This window comes from Remersonia thermophila, chromosome 4 (genome assembly GCF_042764415.1).
Source record: "Remersonia thermophila strain ATCC 22073 chromosome 4, whole genome shotgun sequence".
NCBI lineage: Eukaryota > Fungi > Ascomycota > Sordariomycetes > Sordariales > Chaetomiaceae > Remersonia > Remersonia thermophila.
In genome coordinates this window covers 716,678-736,312 of record NC_092220.1, presented here as the reverse complement: position 1 = coordinate 736,312, position 19,635 = coordinate 716,678, and the positions used below count along the sequence as shown (strand labels likewise).

At 56.5% G+C, this 19,635-nt stretch overlaps 3 protein-coding genes and 1 non-coding gene across 4 annotated transcripts; all 4 read left to right on the top strand.

Moving 5' to 3' along the window:
• Nucleotides 1–6,715: 6,715 nt before the first annotated feature.
• Nucleotides 6,716–7,429, top strand: VTJ83DRAFT_4308 (uncharacterized protein; the record flags this gene model as incomplete). Its single annotated transcript, XM_071010783.1, has 3 exons — nt 6,716–6,845; nt 6,911–7,173; nt 7,424–7,429. The coding sequence occupies 3 exons, from the start codon at nt 6,716–6,718 to the stop codon at nt 7,427–7,429; spliced, it is 399 nt and encodes a 132-aa protein (XP_070865758.1).
• Nucleotides 7,430–8,337: 908 nt separating this feature from the next.
• VTJ83DRAFT_4307 (uncharacterized protein) lies at nt 8,338–8,905 on the top strand (the record flags this gene model as incomplete). Its single annotated transcript, XM_071010782.1, has 2 exons — nt 8,338–8,493; nt 8,690–8,905. 2 exons carry the CDS (start codon nt 8,338–8,340, stop codon nt 8,903–8,905), a joined length of 372 nt encoding a protein of 123 aa, XP_070865757.1.
• Nucleotides 8,906–9,646: 741 nt separating this feature from the next.
• Nucleotides 9,647–9,736, top strand: VTJ83DRAFT_t108. The gene has a single exon. It is a non-coding gene; the product is annotated as a tRNA-Lys (tRNA).
• A 2,823-nt stretch (nt 9,737–12,559) lies between these two features.
• VTJ83DRAFT_4306 (uncharacterized protein) lies at nt 12,560–18,241 on the top strand (the record flags this gene model as incomplete). The annotated part of the gene is made up of 2 exons (XM_071010781.1): nt 12,560–14,570; nt 14,625–18,241. The coding sequence occupies 2 exons, from the start codon at nt 12,560–12,562 to the stop codon at nt 18,239–18,241; spliced, it is 5,628 nt and encodes a 1,875-aa protein (XP_070865756.1).
• Between the last annotated feature and the right edge of the window lie 1,394 nt (nt 18,242–19,635).

The following is a 19,635-nucleotide window of genomic DNA, read 5'->3' as shown; positions in this document are numbered from 1 at the left end:
TTTTTTTCGGGTTTTGCCTCAAAATTTCTGCATTGCGCACCGTCTCACCGCCTTCAGGTTCGCCCAATCGGGCATGGCGTGGCTGGCTGATAAAGAGATAACCATAGGTGGACCTGCCTTGCTGAGTCGGGGCGGTCGGCGGGCAGCCAATCACGGACAAGGCAACGATCCGGACCAGGGCGAATCGGCCATCGCGATGTCTGCATGGGATGAAACCCACGTCTGATTCGGGAAGGGGAAGCAAGGGCTCAACACAACCAACTCCAAGCTTCCGGGCCGGTGGAGCCGTGGTACCGTGTCTCCACTGGACATGTCCGCCCAAAGGACCGCATCGCATGCTGGAACTCAACATTTTCCACGCTTTTTCCTGCTGTTGGCTTGTGGCGAAATGGTGTTAATAAGGGTGCAGTTCCACGTTTCCCGGGGCGTTGAAGCGAGCGGCGGGGGGAAGTACGGAGCGCATGGGCTGCATTGGGCTGCGTCGTTTGTTGTCAGCAATCAGGGGGCGGAGTGGGAGGGATGCGAGGAGCTTGCCATGCCCGCCGTTGGCAGGGGGTTCCGACTTTGTCCGCCATGGGTCGCCATCCCCTTTGAACGTGCACTTCTCACTCCGTATCATATGTGCCTGGTTGACGGAGAGGCATGTCCATGCACCCCAAGATGGTTTGGCATGGAGTTCTGACAACGCTGCGTCTTCCATCCGCATGAATCTCCCTCTTCGTGCCACTGCACCATTCAAGACCTTACACGGCATCGCGGCTATGCCACCTCAACCAGCCAGCCCTCAGCGGCAGCGGCAGCAATCCGAAACCCGGCTGCATTCGCATGTTCTCCCGCTTGTTCCAACACGGATTGGCCGTCCTGGGCCTGGGAGCGCCGCACTTCGCCACTCCATCCCATCTGTCGGCCTGGAGGTGGAACGCCAGACCAGACGACAGGCAGACCCGGGGCGGACCTCGAGGCAACAGCGACGACAACGTCAACACTTGATGTCGGTCTAATCCGTCTTTCTGCGAAGCTAAATCTTGTCGGCGTCACGCCCGCATCCACCCCGTGCCGGTGCAAGCAGGCTCCAAGTTGACTCCACGCTCGTTAGACCTTATGGACATCGCTTCGGTCTCGCGTTTACAGCTTCGAGCCTCGAATTGCGACGTCATCGCAGAAGCCTTGAACTTGGCCACACACAACCTGGACACCGACTTCGATGCGTCGGGTCTCACGCTTCCAACTCCCGCCATATCGGTCGGCCCGTGCTTTAAACCCTCCCTGTCCAGTCCCTTGAAAATCCGGGGCGATTCGTTCCGCAACGCCTCAGAAAAAATTCGCGGGGAAGGTTACCTCGTTTGCAAGGTTTGATCCTGGCTTCTCCACAGCAACCATGATCGCCAAGCGCCGGCGACGAACATGGCGACGGGAAGTGGATCACGGCTTGGGCCGATCTGAACTTCGAGGGTTCACCGCCTAGGCCTGTACAAGGACGTATATGCTTGGCCGACTGAACAGCAAGTGATATAAGATCTGCCTAAAATACAAAGGACCGAGATGCCGTTCACCTGCACTCCTAGCCTGACCGTGTGTTCTCAAGAAATGCCCACCGTGGCTGCGAAACGCATGCAGCAAGGCGTTTCGTAAGCTCGGACCAGGCACGGGGAAGAGATCAGGGTTGAGCGTCAGCAATTCTCAATACTTATGTACCTATACTTCTTGAGAAAGAGGCACAGGCTCAGGGACAACTCAACAGCAAAGAGATTGGGGGCGTCTCATGATTTCGTATCTGTCAGCCCAAGCCTAAAATGGGTCCGCTCGTCAAGAGGGTCGGGCGAGTGGTGCCTTAGATAAGGGACTTGTCAGCTCGGCCAACCCGCTGGTTCGTTAAAGTTTCGAAGCAAACACGTCTATAGTATACAACTAGTTCTTTTGATCGAACCCATGGTTTGCTCAACCTCATCGCTGAACTGAGCAAGAACTGACAGGGTCCGAAACAGATCCCATGCGCATGGATACGCCCCCCGTCGCTGCTTCATCCTCGTCTTCGTCTCCGTCCCATGAACTTACCTGGCAATACAAGCCGTAGCATCCAAAGCATCGTTCAAATTCTGCGTCCCAGATTGACCACAGCCTCCGTATTCCTTATGCTCATTCGGACGATCACGCCTCCATATCCGCTTGATGCGCGGCCTCTGCACGTCCTGATCCCTCACCAGCATCTCCCACCGCTCTTTGCGCTGGCTGTCGTTAGAAAACACCCTTTCCCATACGAGCTGTAGCTTCGTTGGGAGCGGCCAGCGTCGGTCCGGTCTATGAAGCCTTGTACAAGCGCATGAGGTGACAGAACCCGCCGTCGTAGCAATTAATACGCGCTGGGGTCGTCACCGTATCGATCTATCCGGTGCATCACCGCGAGGTTGTTGACAAACCGTATGTCCCCCGGGTACGTGTTGTGGCAGATCTCGTGGCGGCACGCGATGGCATGGAGCGTGCCAAGGGCCTCGGATTGCGCCTCTGTGAAGCCTGGTATGCCCGGCGTGCGCGCGGCGCCAGAGGGGTGAGTGCTTGTCGCGGCGTGTCCGACGAGGGCGCGCCGGGAGAAATTGAGGGTGATACGACCGTCCGAGAGGAGGTGGAGAAGAGCGCGGCGGTAGTAGGGGGGTCCGTGGTCGAATCTGCGTCAGGGTTTGTCAATGGGGAAGCCTCGCCTCGGCTTGGATGTGAACGAGAAGGTCCAAGGAGGGGTCATACGTGTCAAACGGCCACTTCGGCTTGTTGACGACGAAAGACTACCAAGACGCTCAGTACTAAACGAGGGGAACGGAAAACAGGAGCAACTCGGAATGGCATACCCAACGTCGCTCCCTGCTGGTTCTGCTTTCCGCGTACTCTCGCCACGTAACTAGACAAGCCCAAGCAGACCGTAAGAAGGTCAGCTTCGCTGTGGTAAGCATTCACGTCCAAGCCGCGCAGGATTGCAAACCCGTGGTCATCGTACACATCGTCTTGGATGCTCAACAGCATCTCCCTGAGCGTAGGCAAAGGGGCTTCATATTGGCATGCTTCCCCGCCAGTCCACAACGGTTGAAGTATGCCAGGGCGGCATCGATCTCTGCCCTGTCTTGGTCCGTGAGGTACTAAGTGAACATATTCTCATCCGTGGAGTCCACTTACCGCTTAGGCTTGATAGGATTAGTTCCATGCAGTAGAGTGCTCGTAATAGGAGGGATCGCCTTCCCCGGTATGATATCCAGAATATGAGTAATTAGTTTCTGGTGATATGGACTCCGCTTACTGACGGCCGCCTTAGAATCTGGAAATTACAAACGGGTGGACCAGCAATGGTTAGAAATTTGGGGCCCTAGTTTAGAGTGCAGAGTCAAAGGGGTGGGTATGCTAAGGAGAGGCGAGCGGATGGGAGGGGATAGATTTGAAGGAATGGAGAGGGCAATGGAGGCCGGCATTCCTGTAGACGAGCAATCCTTCCCTAATTATTATGCCAGAATACGGGGGCTGGCGTGTCTCGTCTCGGCAGACCCTCCCCCCACGTTCCAGCATCTGCGTGACGTCAAGTATTAACTTTGGCCCGGAGTCCAATGATGGGAACAGAGGCTCATTAACTACAGACTCAGAGCCGGTAATTCAAAAATATCGGCGGGAATGCTGACTCCATCTGGAGCGTCGGTACGTTAGGGGCATTACTACATCACCTAAGACTGGATTGCGTTAATTAAATGAATGAATGAAGTTTGCTATTCCAGACCATTCTGTCAGCGCTGACTTTGGCCAAGATGCTGTGACACTGCCGCTCTTTCACAAAATTGGCCGCATCATGGCCAACATTGAGTCCGTTACAGTACGCTACAGCCCGGTGAGCCAGGCCAGGAATGTGGCAAGACAGGTGGTTATGTTGCACAATCATGTCATGGAGATCCGAGAAACCGAGTTCAAGGAGGTAAACATCGTGAAGATAGTCAACTTGACAGGACACCCCACTGGCTGGACTCGCGACGACGGAAGATGGCCGCTGTCCAGGTGGCGGAAGGCGAGTTGGGTTCCATGTTCTCCGACACCGAACAGCGTGGCAGAGGAAGCGTGGTCCATCTTTGAGGAGTGATTGCAGAGTCTATCTCTTGATACATGGCTTCCGGCGTCTTTCCTCTCATCTTGACGCATTCTTGAGATGCCATCCTCGGTTTATTATGGAAGTCAAAGCCCCGGAGCTCAGCCCTGCTGATACAAGCACACCCTGAGAGTATCCCCAAGTGCTCACCGGCATCGGTGATATCATGTTGGCCGTTCGCTTACCATAACTACTGGGTGTTACTTCAAAGGACGGGTTGACCCATCACTGGTGGCGAACTGGGGAGCTTAGGCATAGAGGAACAGAATGCGAGACTTAAACACATCAGGAACATATTGGCTGGTGCTATCGTGAAATTCAAGCAATGATATTCTGTGTGACTACCCCCTTACTTCTGGTGTTGCAGCTTTCATCGGTGCTGCCATCATGCGCTGAGTCCCGATTCCCAAGGCGCAAGGAAGATGCCCCCCCTGAGTATCTTGGGATCGAGTGTCTTGGATTTCCCGACGACAGGGCGGAGTCTTCTTTGAAGTCTAGCCCGCCACCAAACCCCCTCCTTCGAGGCTTCTCCCTCTCCCAAGTCATGCGAAGGTGATTCAACAGTGCCGGTAGGAACGGCTACTCCCGTACCCACTGAGCGACTTCCTGACCCCATCAAGACAGGTGCCGGGGCTGTACCCGGAGAAAGCTCTCAATGGGCGTTGCCTGGTTCAGCTTCGATAGATGGCAGCTGATAGCTGGAGTCAGGCGGGAGTCTTTTGGCTGTCGTCAAGGGTTTGTCATCGCTCGGCCTCGCGTTTGGGATGGATCACATAAAAGTCCCAGTAGCTAATGCCGTTCCGGAGAGACATTGAGACGCCGTCGGAAGGGTCTCTCGCCCGCAATAGATTATTTTGTCTTTGTATCCAGTTTTCGCATGCCTGCGATAACTGAAAGTCCAAAATAAACTCATTCCAGCATGCGCGGAAGCGAACATAACCGGGAATTTCGCGGGCAGTCACTAGGAACGAGTGCTCAAAGACTCGGATCGGTCCGTCAGAAGAGGCTTGGTCAAGACAACCATGCCTCCACAAAAACCAGGGAAGAACCGGCCGCGCAACATTCATTGCCTGTTCCGGCATGATCTGGTGCAGGGCCTGATGCCGCTGCAACGGGTTCACACATGACGTGGCACGGCTCACAGAACCCCGATGCCCTCCCACATATCCCTGGCTCTTCAAACCCACAGACGTTTATAATACGACCGGACATGCATGAAGGAATGCAGCCAGCAGATCGACGACCCATTCGACGTGTCGGCGCAGCGGGTGACGAACGACGGAATTATGCAGCATACGGCCTCCTTCCGACAGGTGTGGAGGAAGTGTGGCTACAAGGCCTTGACTGCCCTACCGCCGCGCAGTACAGGGCTCTGCTCCAAATCGTGGCAATCAAAGCGGAGGCCGATCAGGGGCGCGTTCAACGAAATTTCCTGTATAACATGGTACTCAGCGTTCAGCGTTCTTCAAGCGTCCCCTATTTAGGCTTGGTATGGTGGCGTATCTCTTGAACCTGGGCGGATTATGGTACTAATACATAAGACGCATGACACCTGCTTGTTGACAACGGCAGCCTTTGTGGCTGTGTTTGGATCCATTTCAGCCAGGGTAGATGGAAAAGCCGTCTGAAGTTCTCACTGCTACGCTGGCGTACGCTACTGTGCAGGTTATGTTTGTTGGGCTGGCCATCGAGGGGGAAGGAGGCCTGGATGGTGTAGTGTCTGGGTCGAGGGAGCTAGGAGGGTGTAGGTGTAATGGTTGGGGCTCATAGCCGTATGAAAAGAAATGGGTTGTTTTTTCCTTGGCCAAGTTATCCTTGTATTGCGGTTGGGCGGTTTCCTGATCGAGGCCGTCACCTTGTCGTGGCTCATATTGATGAGTCGGCGAAACGGACTCAGGTCCTGCATTCAACACGGGCTGCGAAAATGCAGAGCTCTCCGCCAGCCCAGAAGCAGACATTCCCAGCGACAAACATCCTCCATCTTCATTGAAACTGCGGGTGTCAATCTGGGCGGCATTGGCTCAACACGCTGCTGCCTGTTCGGGCACGCCTTGCCGCCACGCTTGATATCCACGGCGGAGGGGACGGGGAAGGGTTGTGGTTTGCTCGCCCATGCACGCTAAACACTTGTTTTGGGAAAATTACAGCACCACTGCCTCGCGTGATTTCTTCAGCCCTCGGCGATGGCGTTCACGTTCCAATAGCGCCTGGGCTTAAGGATTTTAAAGAGGGGGAGGGAGGCATGGGGGCCCGATACGGCTCAGCTGATGTGGTTCAACGCCTAGCACGGCGCGGTGGTTACGGCAATGCGAAGGGGACGGCTTCGGGTCTGTCTCATGCGGAGCAGTTTTTCCTCCAGCTTCCCTTCACTGATTGATTCGCATCTTTTCTTTTCTTTTCTTTTTCCGCATCGATGCCGTCCCAAACATGTCGTGCCGGCTGTGTAGAGTTGTTTTTGGGTTCTTTCTTTCCCTCCGTGAGCTTCCTCCCTCAACCCACCGCACTGCTCAGGTTCTGCCAAACTGACACAACTTCGTGCCAGTGGTCCTTGTGCTGAACGTTTTCTGTATCGCTGGTGGCTCGTCGGCGGGCTTAAGTGGCATCATGATCTATGAGGTGGAGGTCTTGAACCTGGCTCATCGCCTCGAGGACGCGGTATTCCACGACATCAACTTGAAGGTCAAACTCAATGTCAGTTCAGAACTGCCAGCATACTGGAGGTTTGGAATAAGCGGTCCGTCAACTGGCCAACGGCAAAGTGACAGACAAAACGGTCGGCTGACAAGGCGTCGCTACCAGGTATATGTGACATCTACAACAACGAGAAGGGCGAGGTCCACTGCCGCAGCCAGTTCGCCCCGCCCCAGGATGTTATGAGCGTGCTCGAAAACCCCCTTCGCGACAGCTTCCGCCGCAAGTATATGAAAGCGAGCCGGGCGTACGATGATAACCTTCTCGACCACGACGTCAACCCCATCCTCGAGACGTGGGCGCTCGCCGTCTACAACCTTGCTCCCGAGCGTCTCTCCAACCGCGAAAACCATGCCAGCTCACTCATCAAGGTGTGTGGTGGTCTCACCATCGCCACTGTCTTTCTGGACTTTTTCGGGACGCTGTCCTTTCCCAGGAGCAAAATTGCGGCGCTTTTGTTTACGCTCGGGGGGGCTCTTTCACTGGCAGCGGGGGCGTGCGCGATGAACCTCGTCGGACATAATATGCTCCCTTTGCCGACGGACATAGAAGACCGCTACGTGGGCGTGGTGATATGTGTCCAAGTTACGGGCACCGTGCTCCGCATGACGCTTTCCATAGCTTTGATGGTCGGGTGCTGTGACGCAGATGACTTCAAGCTTGTATGTTGCGTGCGCAGAGGAAGGCGGCAGTCTCGTAACAACATGGCGCTCCAGGATTATCTGCCCTACGGGCGGCGTGACCCAAACCGACCGGTGACACCCAACCCCCGGGTCGTGACATCAACACCAACTCAACCCATCCGCGGTGAACTGGTTCAACCCCCGGCTGCGACCATACTTCACGACCGTTTAGCAGTCACCGACTTAGAATGCATTGGAACTGCAGATGCCCCTTGGGACAGACAACGCGGCCTGGCTAGCACCCCCAACGAGCCCGCAGCATAAGGAGGACGGTACTAGATACGGTTGCAGCTTAACTTCTCGTTCTGATTACTGCAGTCCAGGTACGCTCCTATTTTCCTTCTCCTTGCAGCAGCCGCTTTGGTCCCAGAGTCGAGTGGCCTTGACCTGCGTGGCTTGTCCCTAATCAAATCTTCATTGCCGGGCGTTCGAGCCTCGCGCTTCTTAGCATCCTGCAAGCTTCTCAATCGCCTTCCAGTGATAGAGCCCTCGAGCAAATTCTTTGATGCAAGAACGGCATTAGGACAATGTCAATCGCTGCGAGGTTCCCGCCCTTTTTGCGACTTTCCCTTCTCCGGCTCCATCAACCTAGGATCATAGGCGGGCCAAAGACAAGGCTCGCAAAAATCGACTGGCACAGCTAGGGTGAAGGTGACACATGATAACATCTGAGATTGTGTGCTTAAGTGACGTCACGGCAGAGGCTATCCTGACGTCGACATTCGTGACGCTCCAACCTCTTTCCCCGCAGTCAGGATCAACACAACGCCATCGTATCTGCTACGGCCATCTTCATCAATTCCGAGTACATCGCATACAGATATTCAGTCACAGTTCAGGAATCGTTCCAACATGTCGTCCTCTAACAACCCCCAGGATCCACGGAACCCCCAGAGCGCTCACACTTCCCAGAACCCGTCACAACCTGAGCGGCAACCCGGAGGAGCCGAGCAGCCTCAACCAGGCCTCCTGTACGGCCACGCTGAGTGGATCAAAGGGGCGGCTGAGGTGAGCAGCCCTTGTTCAATCTTCTGGGTCTTAACGTCCTCGGCTTGTTTTCCTGTCATCCCCCAGACCCTACGACACTTGACTGCTTCCCCCGCCCACGAAATGCTCGGACTGCGCCACTTCTTCCACCAGTCCCTCTTACATTCGATGCGATTGCAGAAAAAAACAAGAAATACTCACTCCCTCCCTCTCGCAGAGCACCATCGGCAGCCTGACTGGCTCCCGCTCGTGGCACGAGTCGGGTGAGCAAGACAAGGCGCACGCTCGGGCCGCGCTCCAGGCGGCCGTTGAGCACCGGGACCCAGCCAAGAGCGGGTATGGCCGCGCGGAAGAGATTGCTGGCCGCCTGACGGGATGCGAAGGCATGCGTCATGAGGGCGCGGCGAGCAAGTCGAAGCCGAGGAGCGACTAGCCGGTCCGGCGCTTCCCTCCCAAGACCAAGAAAGGTAGCCTGATCGCGGGTGACCTGCCGAGGAGAGTTGCGGTATGCAGGTCTTGGTGGGCGTGATTCGCTTGCCGAAACAGATTGGTACTTTGATAGGAAGTTTACCACATGGAGACCCAAATTGAACGTGGTGGGGAACATGTAATTGACTATAGTAACTACATCCGGGGTGGACTAGCTGCATACCTAGGTAGCTGTTTAGAAAAAGTTATTTTCAAGATCCTCCGAACTGTTGATGTCACTTTGTCAACAGGCTAAGCCAGACGGCGTCAATGGTGAGAACTCTTAACGTGTTGTTCCTTCACCCAGCAGGGACTGCCGATATAGATGGTGTTGATCCGTATTACTTGTGCCATCACCGCCATCTCCCAGGTGCACTTTTGTGTCACTCACCCCGTCAACATTCCAAATCTGGAAATGTGCAGCTGGATTGCTGGATTGCGGTAGCGACGTGGGCTGACATCGTAAGCTCTGTGATATGCATCACGGCTTAGTGTGTGTGGTCCCTTTCAGCAGAGGTGTTCCAGGCCAGAGAGAAGCTTGTGAAATCGGACGGAGGTCGAAAGTATGTATTATAGCACCATCATAATGATCAGGGCCTGATGCGTAACAGGAAAGGGGGGTGGGAAAACAACTCTGCAGGAATCCCATCATATTTGGGTAGGTCTAAAAACAGAAAATTTGGATGATCCAATCACCATCGCGGAAGCCGGCGTGGCGCAATCGGTTAGCGCGTCAGACTTTTACGACTTTCCAAAGTCAATCTGAATGTTGCGAGTTCGAGTCTCGCCGTTGGCGCTTTCTTTTATTTTTATTTTTGACCATTGCAACCAGGGACTCGAGCGAACCCTCTTGTCTACCCATTTCTCAGTGGATGATTTGAATGTCAAATTGACATTCGATCTTGAATCGTACATTTAAGTGATTATTGCCGCTCGAAGGATGGCGGATGCTGCACGAAACCTGGTTGGTGAGAATGAATCCTCGCGACTGGACCCCATTGTCATCATGTGTTGCATCAACTCTCTCAACGTTTCCCTTTATCAAGGCTCATTACATACCTCCTCGGTTCCTTTATCGAGTTGTGATGTAAACTGCTCAATATGAAGTGTCTTTGGTATCTGTTTTTTATTGCTGTAACCCATGGGAAGCCGCTTCATCCCCCCTCTCTCAGATGAATGCCAGAACAGTTAGGGCTTGGTGAAGTGAAGCAGCGGTAAAACCAGGGAAGAAGCTTCGTGAGAAGAAAATGTTGGTCCTTTCGACGGTTGTGGTGAGTTTGGTGTAGGTGTCGTGCTGGTCAGCGATGCAGACTCGGTCAAAGTCTGCGCCGAGAGCAGGGCGGTTGGTCGTAGCAATGGCAGTGGTAAATGACCGAGGAGTGCAAGGTGACCTTCATCAGGGAGACTCGACGGGCTCGAAATACAGGGGGGGGGGGGGGGGAGGAGAAGGGGGGGGTTGCTATGGTGCATTAGCTCCTTGCTCCTTGTACAACTCCTAACATGACAAACGCGGCCTGGTCGCAGTTTGGATCCTGGCGCAAGTGTCATCGTTTTTGACACCAATGCACTCACCCTCCTTTCTTCCACTGGAGGCCTTGAACGCCGTCAGTCGTTTCGATCAGGTGGTCAGAGTGCCGCTCATGATCTCAAACATGACTATCATTTTGAGATAAACGGGTAATGACCGAGAATGCACTCGGAATTAGAAGTAGTAGTCCCAGAAGTCGGCTACGTTGTAAACGCGGTGAACAACGTTCCCGCAACGATGGCTGGAGACCCCGAGTTTCATGGAGAGGAGCATTGACGTTGTCCAATACACTTTTGCCATAATTATCCAGCTGGTACATTTACGCAATCCGGATCATCTGTACGTCTATGTTGCCTCCTTGTAACGGCATCCCTATCACAGACCCCCTTCCATAATTAATACCGTATTTCTCGAGTAGCATACGGTTCACCTGGTCGATCGAGGAGTAGTGGTCGCTTTAAAGCTCAATCTAAGGGTGACTCATAGACAGTTTGTTTGTTTCTGTATCGTACTCGGTATGCACGAGAAGGGGGACATCCTGTGTCGAGGTGCCTCTAGCTTCTTTGAGAGGTCATGGGGTAACACGCTCCCAGTGAAACAGCCTAGGTGCCTGCATATGGAGGTACAAGAAGAAAAATGTGGACTGCTTGCGTATGCCTGTGGAGTCAGTCACCAAGCAGACCCAGAGGGTGTAGGCTGAGTCCCTTTGCCGAGGAGCTGGTTGACGTCGGCCGTCGTCATTATTATCAGGCGAGAGTGGAATCTGAGCCAGTCGCCCCAGGTTTAGGCGTTTTTGACCTCAGGCCGTTGACTGCATAAACGACCGCCGAGACGCTAAGGAAGGGGCTGTGCCGGCGGGTCGCTTTCAAAGGTTGCAGCTGTGAAGCGACGCCAAGTAAATCGACTTGTGTTGGGTGGTCTTGAGTGACATCCAATGCCAGGCATTCAGGGACGTTTGTTATCGGCTCTGCGGTTACTTTCCAAGTATAGCAAATAACTGAAATCAAGAAAACACGGAAAAGCCAGGAGGACAAGAAGCCTCAAAAGAGAAAAACTGTACCAACACAACCAAAAGCCTTTCATGTACTATCCAGAAGGTAGGCTGTGGTCGAGTTGATGTCTCAGTGTTGCTGCGAAGCGCTCAGACAATGCTAAGGCAGATATGCGGGCAGTTGTGGCAGCCCGAGAGTTGCGCCACCTCTAGTGATTGCATTGGCGGACGATGCATCCGGGAAACGCAAGTTCCCCGTAACACAACGTACCCCCACTGTTTCGCTCCCGGATCACACCCGTGCACGGTTCAAGCTTTGTGACAGTCCGACTCGGCAGTCGAGATGAAAGCGGGAAACGTCTTGCGCATCCAGCGACTTCTGCTATTGATTTTGAACTTGCCTTGATGCCAGGGGGTAATGTCGTGGTTTCTATCGCCCACCTGCTCTGAACTCTCCCTTGTAGCTTTCCTTCTTATCGATATGAACCATCCCGTCCCAATTATCAGGCCACAACCTGACTAATTAAGTGAGCTAGGTACCTAGGCAGGCAGGTAGGTACCTATAGGTTTCCAACCATAAACGTGGAAACAAGCACTGCACGATTGCCCGACGTTAGGCTCCTAAAGATTCATCTTCCCTGGGTTTACCTTAATCTCCCCGGCGACCTACGCGATACGCAATCTCCCAGCCTCAGTCCCAGCCTCAGTGACAAATCCTACCAACCGCTGCGCGATACAGACAGCCTCCTCATACGATTCCTATTGTGGCTGTTCTATCATAGTGCTGGGGTCTGTTTGTGCATTGCCAATGTAAGGATACATGAAGCCACTGAGCATACCCCTTGCCTTGCCCTGAGTTGGCTTATTTCTTTATCAAGTCGAACGAGGCTCGTTGGGTTGGAGCTGACGGCGGACAACTAGAATCTATCAACAAACCTCTTCGGCTCTTCCGAGCTTACACCGAGACCGAGCCACGCATCTCCTCATTTCGACTTCACCTTGTCATGTAACGGTTCTTGATCCAACATCCGAGGGTCAGCGTCATCACCACGATTTCAAACCCCTTGTCCACTTTGGCTACAGCCGCTGCTGCCGTCACCATGGACGGCCGTCGCGCCCGGCTCCACCAACTCGCCGCCGAATGGGGGGTCCACAACCCGCCGCCCGTGGTCCCGCCCATCCCGGCCCCCTTCCTCCGGACTGCCGATGATGACCGTCATGCCGAGGAGCTCCTCAGGCACCGCCGCTTGTCGGTCGCCGGGGACCGCAGATCTCAGGGCGGCCTAATCCGCGCCTTTAGCTCCAACCGCAAGTCCTGGGACCTCGCTGAGATTTTCGACGCCTTGGACACCCACGTTGCCAATGCCGGCGCCCCCGGCGTGGCCTGCGCCTTGATCGAGAAGCTGCGCGCTGCGGGCGGCGACCCGTACAACGCCGATGTCAAGGGCAAGACAGCCTTTCTCGGCCGTCGCCGCAGCGTCGAATCCCCGCAACAGAGCCGCCTGCTGCACAAGGCCATCGAGAACCGCCACGCCGACATGGTCGCCGTCCTGGTCAAGTATGCCGAACTTCCCACCGTTACTGCCGCACTGCCCCTGGCCCTGAGCGCTCGCGACCTTGCTGTCATTTCCCTTTTGCTCGGGCGCGGCGCCAACCTTTCCGATCACAAAGATGCCCAGAGCGCCTTCCGCAATTTGTGTATCGACGGGGGTTTCGACGAGATTGTCGGGCTCCTCTTGCAGTCCAGCCACCCTCCCCCTCCGAACGTACTGTCCATGTGCATGGTTGATGCTGCCAGAAAGGGCTGTCTGCCGACCGTCGTGAGGCTCAGTCGCGCCGCTGCGGATGGCGAATACAACAAGGGAGAAGCCCTCAAGGAAGCCATTGGCCAGTGCCGGGCCGATATTGTTCTCGCCATCCTCACGGGCACGAAGCCACCAGCGACCGGAGGCCAGGCTGTGCTCGAGAGCTTCTCGCGGTTGCTCACCCATGGTCATATGGGCGTAACTCAGAAAATCGCCATCGCCGAAGCCCTGTTATGCGCTGGCGCATCGGGGGACGCAGTATCCGACTTGCTCGCCCAGGCTTGCGAAGCGGAGTTTTATGACATGGTCAACCTTCTTGTCTCGTACGGCGCCTCCATCGAACATCAGGACGCGGCAGCCTTGCGGGGTGCCATCGCGCGCGGCAAGGCTGGCATCGTGCAACTACTCCTGACCGACAGGTCCACGCTCAGCCCCATCTATGCTTCCGAATGCCTCACAAACGTTCCAAAAATCATCGCCCCCGAGGACCGGCATTTCATCTTTAGCCTGTTGTTACGGAAAGGCGCCTCGGGGACTCCTCTGCACGAAGCTCTGATCGATGCCGTGAGGGCTGGGGACTTGCCGTCGGTGGAGCTCCTCGTGACTCCCCATTTCCCTGGCGCCCAGTCCATCACCAATACCAACCGCCGGAGCAGCACTCCCGGCGTTATTTTGGTCCGCCACGACGTAGCTTCACTCGATTACAAGGCCGGGCTTGCGCTAAAGATAGCCGTGGGAGCTGGAAACCTCCCGATGGTCAGGTTACTTTTGGCCGGGAGGCCCTCGACAGCGACGCTCGACCAGGTGTTCGCGGCTGTTCTCGCTTTGGCCCCAGCGACGAGATACAGCATCGCCGAGTGCTTTCTCGCTGCTGGTCTCTCTCACGAGTCCATCTCGGCCGCCCTCCAACACGCCATCGAGGAGCAGCCTCCACGCCGCGATGACAGGCTCATCGGCATGCTCCTGCACCACAACGCTGATGTAAACTTCAATAACGGCGCTGGGATTCTTTCCGCCATCACGATTCGCGATCTGACGCTTTTGGAAACCTTGCTCACGAGCCGTCTGTCGCCGCAGACCGCGGCTGCTGCTATGGCACGGGCTATGTCCGTTGAGGACCGCTTGGTTCGTTATGATATGGTGAGGCTGCTCGTTGGCGCCGGTGCCGGCGGCGAGGGCAGCGAAGTATCCCTGGCTCTGGTGCAGGTCTTGTCAGTCAGGCCTGCAGACATCGAACTGGCTGCGTTGCTCCTCCAGCACGGTAACGCAGATGCAAACTTCGACCACGGCATGCCCGTCGCTTTGAGTAGGTCATTCAATCCAGAGCCGCTATAGGTCCTTAGCTTACCAACGTCTCCAGCTGTGGACCACCCAGACCCAACACTCCTGGAACTTGTCCTCTGTCACGGCGTCCCTAGCCCTGATACCCTCTACCGCGGTCTCGACGCCCTTACCTCCAACGCCGCTATCCCAGAGAGGCTAACCAAGGTCGAAGCCCTCCTCCGCCGTGGCCCTGACAAAGCTAGCCTCGGCCAGTTGCTTTGGAAGGAGGTGCAAATTCTTGTCACCACCCCGCCGACCCCATCGAGTCCCAACACGGATACATTCAATCCAAGCAGCCCCCTAGGCGTTCTTCGCGCGTTGCTCGCTGCCGGAGCCGATGTCAATGCCCACAACGCCGCCGCCTTTGCCTACGCCGTCAAAGCGGCCGACGGCCCGATCGTTGACCTGTTTCTCACGCCCCCTGCCTCGTCCCACACCATCTCTCCAGCCTCCCTCGCCATCGCCATGCCCCATGCCCTGAACATTGCTGGTCCCGTGGACCGTCTCGACTTTACGAAACGACTCATTTCTGCCGGCGCGCCTCGCCAAGAGGCCACGAAAGCGCTGGCGTACGCCTTGACAGCTCACTCCCATGACGTCGCGCTCATCGCCCTGCTCGCGGGCCATGCCGCTGAGCGGTTTACGGACGGTGACGGTGAGGTGGGTCGGGATGTTCTCCTGGCTGCGGTCAAGGGTGGGGACGTTGAAGTGTTGGGCGTCGTTGTGAGGAAGGCGCGGGGTCGGTTTAAGAAGCCCGCGCTCACGGAAGCCTTTATCGAGGCCACAAAGCTCGCGGACCGGCAGAGTCGGGTGGGCATCTGCACCATCCTTTTGGCCATCGGGGTGGACAAGAACGCGGTGTCGGATGCGCTGGTGGTCGCGGCCAAGGAGGGAGACTTGGCGTTGGGCAAGATCCTGCTCGAGCATGGCGCCAGCGTGGAGCTCGCCGATGGTCAGTCCATCGTGGAAGCCAGCGGTGCTGGCGAGGCGGGCGTGGTAGCGATGCTGCTGGCGGGCAGCAAGAGCAAGATTAGCCAGGGAACGCTCGACAAGGCATTCCACGCCGCCGGAGAGGTGGCAGACTTGGCCAAGCGGGCCACCGTGTTCGACCTCCTGCTGGAAAAGGGAGTGAGCGCGGACGCCCTGGACGCTCAGCTGGTCGCAGCCGCCAGGTTTGGGAAGGCTGGCGAGCCCCTCGTGCGCCTGCTGCTCCAGTTTGGCGCCAGTGTCGACCATGACTCTGGCGAGGCAATCTGGAATGCCACTCGCGGCGGAGCCCTGGGCAGCGTGAAGCTGATGCTCGGCGTGGAAAATGGGACCGAAGGCCACGTGCAGCAGAAGAAGCCTGCCCTCACGACGTTGCTCCGCGCACTCAAGGCGAGCCGCAGGTTAGGCAGAGACGAGAGATACCAAGTGATCAGCTGGCTATTCGAAGCCGGGCTGCCCTCTTGCGAGGAGATCGCGATCGCCCTTCACAGGGCTGTCAAGGAGGAGCCCGACCCCCGCCTCGTGCAACTGCTGCTGGCTCACGGCGCGTCGCCTCTGACTAACGGTTGCGAGACGCTCATTGACGCTGCTCAAGGTCTTCAGCTTGAGATTCTGACGCTGCTGTTGGCGACAAATGTGCCGGAAAAGGATATCTCGTGGACCTTCCAGCAGGCCTTCACACCCGAAGCAGCCGATGCTTGGCTCTCAGAAAGGGGCTTCCAGGTCGCTAAGATGCTCCTAGACAGAGGCGCCCAGGGCGAAGGCCTTGCCCTGGCGCTCGGGGCAGCCATCGACTTCTACGGTACGGAAAAGGACGGTCTTGCTCGTCGGTTTGTCGCCGCCCTTCTGAATGCCGGTGCCGATGTCAATGGCCAAGACGGACTTGTCGTTCAGATGGCGGCCCAAAAGGCGGACTCGGAGCTCATCCAGCAGATCCTCGCCCGCAAGCCGAACTCGCATTCCACATCTATGGCATTCCCATACATCTTTGACGCCGGGCTGGCAGAGGCAGAGGTCCTGGTCTTGATGGAGCTCTTTTTGGAATGCCAAGAAGGCGAAGAGCGGCTCGATGTCATGTTTAATCACCCGAGGTTGGAGCCCGTGATCTTCCACGCTGCGGACACGTATCCCCGCTCCGTTAGCGTCTTGGAGGCCCTGCTCAATGCTGGCTATTATCATGACCAGGTCACCAAGGCTCGGGTGTTGGACGAGATCGAGGAGCCCGAGGATGTGAATCTCCTTATGTGGATGCTTCTTCAGCCGCAAAAGCGCGTCAGTAGCGCCGTCATCGAGCTGCTCGTCGACCGCGGAGCCAACGTCAACTTTGAGACGAGCGTATCCATGACGACGCCGATGATGGTAGCGATCCGGCAAAGGCGGCATGATGTGGCTAGGGCCCTCCTTCTCGCCGGCGCCGAGGTTGATGTCGTCGATGCCACCGGAAACACGCCAATGACCTTGGTCGCACAGGTCCCTGGAGATCAGGGCATATCCATGATGACGTCCATCCTGGCGGCAGACCCCTCTCCCAATGATGGCTCCCTGCACAACGCCGCCAGGGATCTGAATGTCCGCGCCATGCAGGTGCTGATACAGCATGGCTATGACCCTGACTTCCCGAGCACGCTGCACGGAGGCCGTAGCGCGCTCGGGGAGCTTTGTCTCAACGCTGCTGGCGCCGAGCCGATCAGTCCCGCGCGTGAGAAGCAGATGGAAAAGGCCATGTCGTTCCTCATCCAGGCAGGCTCAGACTTGACCATCCAGTGCGACGGAAAATCCATCTTGCTCCTGGCTCTCCACTCTGCCGACCCCTACACCACCACCAAGGCGCTCCTTAAAGCCGGCCTCTGGAAGCACGTGAACCAGTCCTACCACCAGTTCACCGACGGCAAGCACACCTATTCCCCTACTCAATACGTCGCCCGCGTGCTCTCCTGCGAAGACGGTTCCGCCCGCGAGCGGCTCCTCTCCCTCCTCAAGGCCAACCGCGCCATCGACGTCTACTACGCCAACGACGGGCCCCAGCCCGCCGACGCCGTCAACCTCCCGCCTGAGCTCCTCCGCGCCGAGCGCGAGCGCCGCGCCCGCGAGGAGTACAAGGCCCGCGACGAGGAGGAGCACCGGCTCGCCCTGGCACGCACCAAGCAAGTGGCCGAGGTGCAGAACCAGCTGTTCCTCGCCCGGGCCGAGCTCGAGGACGCCCGGGCCCGCCGTCGCATCGGCGATGAGCTCGCGGCGGCGCGCGCCCGCCACGAGGCCGACGAAGCCGCGTTCCGCGCCGAGCTCCGGCGGCGCCAGGAGGCGCGGACGCTCGACGTCGAGCACGAGCAGCGGCTGACGGAGGCGGGCCTCACGCGCGCCAGGCTGGTGGCCGAGGCGCAGCTCGAGCTGGACGCGCGCCGGCACGAGGAGGAGGAGAGGTGGGCGAGCAAGGTGGCCCGCCGGAGAGAGGCGGAAGCCCAGGCGCTGAGCGATCTGAGGTTGACAGAGAGGCGGGCGGTGGAGAGGATCGAGGCCGCGGCGGACGAGAGGCTGGCGAAGAGGCTTGAGCAGCAGACGAAGCTTGTGGAGGAGCAGGCGGTGTTGGCGGCGCAGATTGCGGCCTCGGAGATGGGGAGCGGGGCGCAGAGGAGGCAGATTGGGTTCGTCACGGGGGAATTGGATTAAGGGAAGAGGGTTGCTCAAGGACGGGAAATGTACAGCGATGGTCATGGGCAGGTTGGAACTGTGGGATTTGTTCGCTGGCCCTTGAACGGGCGGGGATGGGTGGTGGCGATGCTGAGAGACGGATGGTGCCTAGCATCTGATTCTCTTGCCCGGCATTTCGAGATCCATGACCAAATTGGAGCAAATGCGTTGTGATGGCAGCTGTATTAGAAATAGGGCGCACCGGCTGATGATAACTACGACGGTTCCGTTTTTTCTGTCACGACATGGAAATGGGACATTGGGGTGCTGGTTTTCTTGTTCCTAGCAAGAACTAGGCAAGATATCAGGTAATGATTATTCGTCTTCGTTGTTTACATCTTGCTATGAGAGCCTCGAAGAGGTTCTACGCAGACGCAAAAGACAACATATATTCGCCAAGCGTCGCCCATTTTCATTCGGGTCTTGGGCATTCTTTCGGTTGAACGCACTACCTTCGTTTCTCGCCAAGGCTTTCGTCACGTTTTGGGTCGACACGGATTGGTTGGACGGCTCGAGATTTGATTTCAGCCATGGCACTGAGCCAGGGGATACGCTCAAATGGTCTGCAATCCTCGGCGTCAATGGCGACAAACCTCTTCATTCTTGCTTCTTGGTGACAACCTCACATAGAACAACATGCATATCGATCTCGGGAGCTTATTACCACAGCCATCAACGAAGCATCTAACTTTGTTTCCTCCGCGCCGAACCATTCCCATCATTACCTGGATACAACACTACCGACTTGAGCCACCAGCTCTCACCGTTTTTCACTTCCTCGACGCCCTTGATCTTCTTGCCTCTATTACTACTCTTCCGCCTCTGCTCACCCCAACAAACTCGCCCTCATCCATCTTTCCCTTTGTTTCACCAAAGAAACCTCCCTCTCCTTACAGCAGTTCTTGTCTTCATCCCCTCGAACATTTGAAATCGCAGCATTACCCTGTAGACATCCCATCTTGTGCTTCCCTTCGCTACATTCACAACACAAAACTATCAAGAAGACGATGACAGACCCCGGGACGCGGGGGAGCCGAAAGCAGGTGAGCCTTGGCAAGCCAACGTTGCCAAGTCCCCTACAGAAACAGCCTACTAGTACTGTATAGTTACTCGCGGTAATACAACGCATCAGCCGACCAGGTCTGCACGGACCATATCAAGTTGGTTGTATGGTTGCATTTCTGATCGCCGGCGCACCCCCCTTCAGGCATGAACCTAAACCAGAGTCACGCGACATGCAAAGGCCCTGCACCAACACACAAGGGAACGGGACATCAAGGACGCAGAGAAGCTGGTTAGCTGTATGTTTGCATGATTTGGCAAATCTACTGTCTTGACACGCCCTAGCCATCGCCTAACGGTACCATTGTCAA